The 10,312-nt window shown below is 31.1% G+C and overlaps 1 protein-coding gene across 1 annotated transcript; it reads right to left on the reverse strand.

Moving 5' to 3' along the window:
• Window positions 1-576: 576 nt before the first annotated feature.
• LOC124495649 (pikachurin) lies at window positions 577-5,426 on the reverse strand. The gene is made up of 8 exons (XM_047059069.2): window positions 3,795-5,426; window positions 3,171-3,695; window positions 2,889-3,014; window positions 2,556-2,793; window positions 2,045-2,466; window positions 1,816-1,972; window positions 1,318-1,646; window positions 577-1,217 (listed from the first exon to the last, which is right to left on the reverse strand). The coding sequence occupies exons 1-8, from the start codon at window positions 4,615-4,617 to the stop codon at window positions 1,066-1,068; spliced, it is 2,772 nt and encodes a 923-aa protein (XP_046915025.2). The 5' UTR covers window positions 4,618-5,426; the 3' UTR covers window positions 577-1,065.
• Between the last annotated feature and the right edge of the window lie 4,886 nt (window positions 5,427-10,312).

Below are 10,312 nucleotides of genomic sequence, written 5' to 3' on the forward strand. Positions count from 1 at the left end.
CGTGATCCGGTAAAGACGCCAAGATAATCATGGCCAACATCATCATTTGGTAAGTTATTTTTTTTCTTTCTTTCTTTCTTTTCGTATAGGTTGTTTTCCGGTTCTTTTTACAACAATATACAGAATATAGTCAAAAATTCAATTATATCGATTAATCGACTTTGGTTTTTTTTTGCTTCTCATTTCTCGCTCGCCTACACACACACACACACACACACACACACACACACACACACACATTAAGGAAATAGCAAAAACTAAAACTAAAAAAAAAGAAAAGAAAAGAAAAGTTTTTTCGGTCATTGACTACAGAACAACATCAAAAAAAAACAAACAAAATGCACACATCTGTCGTCGTTCACGGATTCTTATATATGTTCAGAATCGGGTCCATTAACCACACACACACACACACAATGAGTGACTGAACTATCAAAAAAAAAAAGAGAATTTCACGAATCAAAATCTCACCATCACCGTCAACTAGTCTGCGCTATTCCATTATTTTTACACACAAACCCATTCAGAATTTTTAAAATTAAAATGAAAACCAAAAAAATTCAAATCCACAAATGTGAATCAAGTCAAATGTTTTTATTATTATTATTGTTTGAATGTCCATAATAACTTTATATATTAGTCAATTACATTGCCATTTTTTTGCATAAGTGTTTTTTGCGTGTGTGTGAAAATAATGGAATAATAGTGGAGAATCAGAATGAATTTAGAATCATAAAAAGGTAGAAAATGTTTCAATGTGATAATAAATAATGATGATGATGATGGTGAATTTTTTGTTTTTTTTTTTACCCTTCGAATCAAGTGAAAGCAAAAAGAATTGGTGAATTTTGTACATTTTAGTCGAATTTTTGATATAAGTAATAATAAGTGGTTTAATATATAAATTATTATTATTGATTTCAGCCAATTAATCATCAATATGATATATGGTCAGTTTTTGTTTGTTTGTTTGTTTGTTTTGATGTCCAGTATCACAGTTGTTACAATATATATTCATTTTATAGTAGTAGTTGGAAATGATCAGGAGATTTGTTGGTAGTGTTTTCAAATACAAGTTCGTATGTTTACACCACGATCTGAATCGGACATTAGATTAATGGTGAAATTTTCATCAATTGTCATGTTCGATATGCAACCAATGAAACCTTTTTCATAATTATTGTTGCCAAAAATCATGGCCGTATTCTCTAGTCCACCTGTATTGGTGTTTGTGTGTGTGTGTGTGTGTGTGAAAAATTTTGAAAAAATTCTGAAATTTATTCCGATTGAATAGTCTTTAACAAAAAAAAAACTTACCAAGATAAAGTGCACTTTGAACATTATTATTATTATCATGATGATCATGTTCATCACCATCAATTAGGCCACGTACAGTGATATTATCATCAATATGAATGATTATTTGTTGTCCAATACGTATAACATTTAATCGATGCCATTGGCCATCATCGATACGTGTATTGTTAACAATGAATCGTTTGGAATTTAAATTGTGGCCACGTTTATTATTAATGTCCAGATTTAAATCAACATTAATATGACCATCGTTCAAACCGATGGTTAAATAATCACGATTTTTGCGCCATGATGATGTTTCACCAAACCATAGAATCAGACCGCTTGAACTATGCATGATGATGCAAAGGCAGCAAAAAAAAAACAAATTCAACCCGTTCATTTTAGAGTGTGAACAAAAAAACGATTAATAATTAATGCCATGCATTCGATAATTAATTTGTTTCGTTAATTAACTAACTGGGTGTTAATTAACTATTTCAAGAATCAATTAATTACCTAAAAGCTCGAAGATTAAGATGAATGATTGTCTTTAGGCCACGTATTCGATTCAATATGATTGGATTGGAATAACGAAGAAAACTATTACCATAAAACATTGGATATGATGATGATGATGACTGTGACGGTGATGATGATTCGGACCCTGTATTGACTTTGGATTTTTTTTGGGGAGATTTTCGTTTAAATTTTGTCACTGGTCACAACAAAAAAAAATTCAACTTACGTTTAATTTCACAATGTTGTCCAATAAAATTTAAATTTGTTGAACAATGACAATGATAATGATGTTTAATCGGTTCACAATGGCCATTATTTTGACATGGTCTAATCATATGACATGTATGTTGACAATTATCAATATTAACACCGGATAGTACATCTTCTAATAACGATAATTGATGACCATTGATTATGATTTTTTGTATACAGCCATGATATAATCGATTGGCTAGTACATTATGATGTATAGCATTTAGGCTTGTTACACCGCCAATATAAAGATTTAATGGTAGTGTTAACTGTGTGAATGCACCCAATGATTGGCCATGGGCAATAGGTTGATCATCCACTCGTAGTAGACCTTCACGTCCTGTTCTTGTTGCATAAATCGTATGCCATTCTTTCATCGTTATTTTCTCCGGACTCCTGTCAAATATGAAGAAATATTTTATCATCATCAATTACATCATCTTTTGCTAATTTTCATTTATCATTTCATATATAGTGGGTAATACCTTAGTATGGCAGCACCAGTACCAAGATCAAAACGAAATTCAACATAACCATCCACTAGATTTAATGAAATAAAATCACCAGTTTTATCCATTCTTTCACCATTGTAAAGAAAAAGACCATCCTGTTTATATGGTTTGATTATGATTAAAATTTCACTAAACATTGTTGATTGATCACCAAAACCGATAAATTGTAAATATGATGATCCATTGAATGATGGTATTGAGAATTCAATTTCTGATTTAATTCATGATGATTAAAATAAACGAAAAAAAAATTGAATAAAACTGGATTTTTGGATAAGATAAACAAAAAAAAAAATTCAAACATACGTTGTTCACAATATTCGCCCGTATATCCCAATAGACAAATACATTGTTTATCATTATTTTCATTAACAGTACAATGGCCACCATTCAGGCAGGTGACATGATTACATGCATCCGAATTACATTGATCTAACGGTCAACAAACGAAAAAAAAAATTGAAAATTGAAATTATCATCTGCCTCATCATTATTTGTTGCCGTAGGGTACACAACAACAACAACAACAATAAAAAAAAACGGTTGACCTATTTGTACACCACACACACACACACAATACAAACTTACCAATATCGATGCCATCGATAGTATCATTATAAAGATCATATTGACGATCATTAATCATCAATTGACGTACACAGCCAATCAATCCTTTATTCACATTGATACGATTTACAATTTGTGATATATTTGGTGATCCACCGAGAAATGTTTCTAAACGGAATGTAATTCTTGAAAATAATCCTTTTGAATGGCCAAAAATTTGCTGCCCTTGATTCAATTGCATCCATGCATTACGGCCATCACGATATATATCAATTGTATTCCATGAATTCAATATGATAGGCATATCACTACGGATTATTCCTTCACCCATACCACAATCGAAACGAAATTCAATAAATCCTTGTATAAGAATGATGGCTATAAAATCACCATCAAGATTAGTCTCTTGACCACTGTATAGCAGAACACCATCATAGGATTCTGGTTTGAATTCAATATTGATTTTTAATGATCGATGAGCATTTCTTAGTGTAGGCAATGCAAGATATGATGATCCCATGAAATGTGGCTGCTTCACTTCAATTACTGTGGAAAAGAAAATCGTAATTTCCATTAGTTGGCATTAGTTTCTTAATTGAAATTAATAGAAAAAGAAAAAAGAGTTAGAGGCTTAATTTCACTTACTTTTTTCACAAAATTGTCCACCCCTTCCCAGAGGACATTTACATCGAACTTTTTGATGTTGTTGACGTTGCTGTTGTTGTTGTTGTTGATGATGATGATGATGATAATCAATATTATTCACTTGTATTGATGATTGTGGATTCTGTGATAAAGGCATAGTTTCAATACATACACCACCAGCTTCACATTCAATATCATTACATGAATATAATGATGATGGATCAATAATATTATCAATGGAAGATTTACTAATTGGATCATTATTGATATCATGATATGATTGAGGTATTTTTGTCGTCGGTGTTGTTGTTGTTGATGATGAAGGTGTTGATAATGGTAATGATTTAGTAGTTTGATTTAATACGATATTGGAAGATTGAATTTGTTTCAATGTTTTCAATGATGATGATGATGAAAATAATTGAAATGAATGATTTTTAATATCAATCATAGCTATACATGAATAGCCATTCATATGTAAATGATAACCATCTTGACAGGCACATTCAAATGTTCCATCATGTAGATCGAAACATAATTGTTGACATGGATTCGATATATGGCATTCACCTTGGAATGCAGCTTCGAATTCAATCCATTCGGTGGTCGATTTCGATTTTGTTGTAGGCGTCATACAATCAATTTGATTGATAAATAATGATATTATTATTAATGATGATAATGATAAATTAAGGCCAATGTTTTGATGAATGATTGACAAATGATTATCATTATGATAATCATTTAATCGTCGACGACGACGTCGTCGTCGTTTGGATATTGGTAATATCCGTAATGATAATAGTAGTGAATCTAAATGCATTTTTTTTAAAATGAAATTCACAACTATGGAAAACAGGAAAAAAAACAATGAGAAAATGATGAGATGAAAATGAATCTCTGAACAATGAAGAAAAATATAAACTTTTCAATTATTTTTTTTTATTTATTTCCACTTTAAAAAAAATTTGTATTTGCAAAAAAACAAAACAAAACAAAATGAACTGGAATCTGGTCAACAAACACACACACACACAACACACACCGAAATGAATGAATACGTTTAGAATTGAAAGAATATTTTCTTTTTCTTTCAATTTTCGGTGTCAGCAAAACATAAAAAACAAGTACAGAATATTATTATGTGAATAAACGACACACACACACACACACACACGACACGGCAAGTATACATTGAGTGAATTTTATTCCGGTTGCTTATGGCAGCCGTCACACAATTTGGGTTTTTTATTTTTATTTTTATTTTTGTCGGTCGATTAGGTTGCCTAGGTTTCCTTTGGCCGAAATTTGGGTGTTGTCGTTCGGTGTTCGGAAAATAAAACAGGTTCACACACACATACTATGATGACTACGTAGTCAAAAAAAATTTTTCTTTAGGATTCACATTGACAGATGTGTATGAATTTTTGTTGTCGTTTGAAAGAAAGAATTTTTGGAAATTCATTCATGAATGGAAACATTTTTCAAAATGAAATGGCCAGCCAGCCAGCCAGAATAGCCAGACGGACAAATAAACAAACGGTTATTTCTTTTTTTCTTTTAAAAATTCAAAATGTGAATAAACAAACAAACAAACGAAAAATGAAATGGAACCAAACCATCATCGGGAAAAAAAATACAAAATACACACATCAACAATATACCAATGAAAATGAGAAAAGCCGAGCAGCATTTTATAGTCATAATAATAATAAAAAGACAGAGTAGAATGTTCAATTCTATATCTGTTTCATTCATTCATTCATTCATTGTTTGGTTGTTCCAATTGGATATCCAAAAAAAAAATGAAATAAAATGGATCGACGCACATACATCACCACAACAGTGACTATATGTATGTATGTTGGAACACTGTATGTTCATTTGAATCATCATCATCATCATCTCATATATGAAACTATGGTCAATCTATATATAACATGGATATAGATAGAAGATATATGATGATTCTGCTTTTACTTCTTGCATTTTCTATGCACCTTTTTCATTACTTTCCATAGTAGTTTCAATCTCTGGGGAAAATTCTAGGCTAGTCCAATATATAAACTAGAACCAAAGAATATTTTATGTGTGTGTGTGTGAATAGAATTGGATAGAAAAACAGTGAAAACTGACGAAATTTTTTTTTATTCTGATATCAAAGATTTCATTTATTGTCAATGCAGGCATGTATATTAGCCAACCATTTCTCACCATCACCGTTACCGCCACCACTACCATCCAAAGAATGAAGCAAAAAAAAAAAAAAATTTCCCGAAAAAAAACCCAAAAGAAGCCAATCAAGTCGATATACAATCTCATTCTATTCACACACACACACACATACAAAATGATACGTGCTTATTGTCGTTGATTTTATATATTCTTGTCTAAGAATGGCGAGAGGGATAGAAAAAAAGAACTCTGAAGTAAAGGCAAAAAAAGGGGTTTGAATTCACTAGGGTATTTCAACATTGGCTTTGTTCATTCTCGTGTTGTTGTCGGTGGTGGTGGTGATGGTGGAAGGTCTCGGTATTTTTTTTCTCTTCAACAAGGTTCACCACCAATACAATACATTCACCCACACAATACAGACACACACACACACACACACTTCACTTTAGCTTCATCACCCGTTAATTAATCGAATTATAACCAAAGAACAAAAAAAAAGAGAAGAAAAAAGGTTTTGCTCGTTAATTCTGGTTCATTGTCATCGTTCTCATGTTTTTTTTTTGTTACTGTTGTTGTTGTTGTTGTTGGTTTATCGCCCTTTATGTGGTGGTAACCAGAATGCAGAATATAAATGAATTGGAAATAGTAACCAAAACACCCCTTTTTGAATGTTGTCGTTATTATTATTTTTGATTGAGCTTGATTGCTGGTTTAGCAGTTTTTTTGTGTGTGTGTGTATTTCCTCCATTCATCTCTTCCAGGCATTCATTTATTGTTTATTTTCTTCGTTTGATGATGATGATGATTTGGTTGAATTTTCAATCGATTTTTATTCGAGAGGAATGAAACAAAGAAGCAATCGCTATAAAGCTATGATCAATTCGAATAGAACAGAACAGGAAAAAAAATTTGGTTCAATTCGTTTTACCGTTGTCGTTGTTATTTGTTCAATATGAATGAATATTGTTTTTTTTTTTGTTTAGTGGTACAAAATGTTTTTTTTTTTGTCCATCTCTCTCAGTGTGTGTGTGTGTGTGTTCGAAAGAATTCTGCATACACAACTTATATATATACGATTTGGAATCATCATAGAATCCAGGAACACCACATAACACACACGTTTCAGAATCGTTTTTTTTTTTTGATTCCATTTGGCAAATTGCAATTGAAGAAGAGAAAAAAAATTCTTGTTAGTTCACAAACACACAAATAGTGCGACACTATTTGAAAAAAAAATAAATCCTCTTACCATAAGAAATTACCGATTTTCACAATAAATTCTCACATCCATTCACCATGTATGATGATGATGGTGATGGTGATGAACGAATCAAAAAAAAACCACTGTAGATTTCTCTATAGTGATTGTAAATAACGGTTAGGAAAAAGCCAAATGCCAAAAAATATCTCGGGTTAATAGTTTGTCGGTCGGTTGGTCGGTCGGCTGTTTGTGGGATACCATCGAATTTCCAATCGAATTCAAATCAAATTCGTGTTTGGTGTTTTCTATACATGTGTATGTGATGTAGTCAAATAAATATAAATTCAACAAACCAAAATTCTAGTGTGCCAAAAATAGATAAGAACCAAACAAAACAAAAAAGAAAAAAATCATTTATCTTTGATGAAACAAAAAGTAGTTTTGATTTCAAGCAAAACAGAAATTTTTTTTTTCTCCTGAAACTTTACCGATATATATACACACGCCCATGTGATTTGATTTTTTTTTGTTTTCACATCGAATCAAAAAAAGAAAAACAAAAAAAAATCCAAAACAACAACAACAACAACAACAACAATGAATGAATGAATGGGACCCGAGGATATTCATTGGAGAAAACAGAAATACAAAACAAAACATCGGGACCCAATGAATGTTAAAAGTATATATATGAAAAAAAAATGTACTTGTCACGCCATTGTCATTGTTTGTTGTCGTTGTTGTTTCATTCAATCATTCCATAAGAAAACATTGTCATTGATTCACTGTGTGGACATTTTTTTTTTTTTTTTCGTACTATGTACACATTTCGATCCACAGAAGAAGAAGAAGAAGAAGACAAACGAAACAAATTCGAAATGAACAAACGGAACAAACAAACGGAAACAAAACATACAAAAAAAAACACAGCGTCTTTGGAAAAATAGGAAAAAGAAAAAAAACAACAATATAGTTCACATCACATTCGATGATGATGATGACGATGCATCAAATAGAATTCATTCATAGGATTGAATTCTATGGTTTGAAATCAAGATATGGCTAGCGAATGAAAAAAAAAATATGTTCAGTATGTGTGTATAGTGTAGAGTTTGTTTGTTTGTTTGTTTGGCTTGTGTGTTTGACGATTCATTTCATTGTATGGGTGTCAATTGGACATTATCTTTTATCATCATCTGGTATATAAGAAAAAAAAACATACAACAACAAAAACAAACTATAAACGGTGTTGTATACCAGCAGAATATTGTATGCATTGGTGGTTGAATTACACACACACACACACGCATACACATGGTCAATGTAGAAAAATCCAGCCAGACACGACGATGACGATAACGAGAATGAATCCATTCAATTTATTTTATTATGTGGATTTTTCGTGCCATGTAACCATTATTGTTGTTCTCTGTGTGTGTGTGTGTGTGTGTAAGTAGAATCCCGGGCGCAAGAATAAATGTGAATGAAAAAATATAAAGAAAAAATGTCGAACACGAATGGTAGAAAATGGCCACATTTGGATAGTACAACACTCATCAATTGATAATCATGATGATGGTTGATGATCATCATCATTATCATTGATGATGATTGTTGTGGCTTGTGAACAAGAATTCATTTTTTTTCTCTTATTCTTAAAATTCTGTTCTATATGTTTTGTTGAGTGATCATCAACCTGATCATTTTTTTTTTGTTGCGGTCATAGATAATAATTTTGATTATGATGATGATGATGATGATGGTGGACGTGATTATGATCATGATCATCATGATTATCATTGTTATCATTATGGTTGATTGTGGCCATAATCATTGAGGAAAAAAAATGGCAAAAAAAACAATAATAAAAAAAAATCATCAATGATGATAGTGAATATGATCATCATAACATGAAATCATCAGTGATAAGTGGTATTTTTTTTGTTTGTTTGTTTGTTTGTTGGTTATAACGATAAATTGGCAAGAATATTAAGAATTTTATTGCCGTTATAACCGAGATATCATTGTTATGTAATAATAATGACAATTGGCATTCAATTTATTTATCGTTATGATTATTATTATCATTATCGAATCATTTAAGAATCAGAGAGAGAGAGAGAGAGATTATGAAAAGAATATTGATTGGATTCCAAGGAAACAACAATTTTATTGGTTGTTGAAGAATATTATTTCTCTATATATAAAATTCTACCTTTATCTAGATTCTTATGGCGGAGAATCTCAAGTGGAAACAAAACAAAACAAAGAATTGAGTGGATGATGCTTTCATGATTATAATTAGTGATTATTTATGATCAAACGAAACGATCGCTATTATGATGATGATGATGATGATGATATGTTGATAATGATGATTGTAACCAGGAATCGACATTTCAATGAGAAAAAAAAACAAAAGAATAGAAATAATGGCCATGATGATGATGATGATGATATCGGTAAAATGTGAGATTCTCGGCATGTTTGTGTAACAATGTAATGATAATGTAATTGTTTTCTGCTGTTTTTATCGTGTTGAAATGATTCTCTAGAGAAGAGAGAAAGGGAGAGAATCTGTTCTGGATCAACTGAAATGAATACCAGGCCATTATATGCGAAGAGAAAGAAAAATGGATTTTTCCAAAAAAAAAAATTCCAGAGCAGCAATAAGAATGAGATCCATTTTAGTATTAAGCTCGATTCTGTAGTACATAGGTTAATAGTCGTTTTTTTTTGCTGTTGTTTATTGTTATACAAAATGACAAATTATCGATTCTATAGAAAACAATCGATGTTTGTTAATCGATTAATCGTCATTCGAATCGAATCAAATGAATTTCTAAATGAAACGAATCATCAGTCCATTATTATCCCAAGAAAAAAAAATTCTACGAATCCAATGAAATGAATTAACTAGTGAATGAATGGTTTCTTTTCGTGGCAATAAATATTTCATGTTTGGGCCATTCTGTGTGTGTGTGTGTGTTTTGCAATGCATCTCTAATTGGTATGGCACACATTCAGAGAATTTTCCCTAGAATAACAAACAAAATTCTGTACAAACGGATGTATTGTGTGGGTGGGTGTATGGCTAATTGAACAACTAGCCAGTATTTTACGAGAGAGAAAGAAAAAAAAA

The sequence above is a fragment of the Dermatophagoides farinae genome, chromosome 8 (assembly GCF_024713945.1).
Source record: "Dermatophagoides farinae isolate YC_2012a chromosome 8, ASM2471394v1, whole genome shotgun sequence".
Classification (NCBI taxonomy): Eukaryota; Metazoa; Arthropoda; class Arachnida; order Sarcoptiformes; family Pyroglyphidae; genus Dermatophagoides; species Dermatophagoides farinae.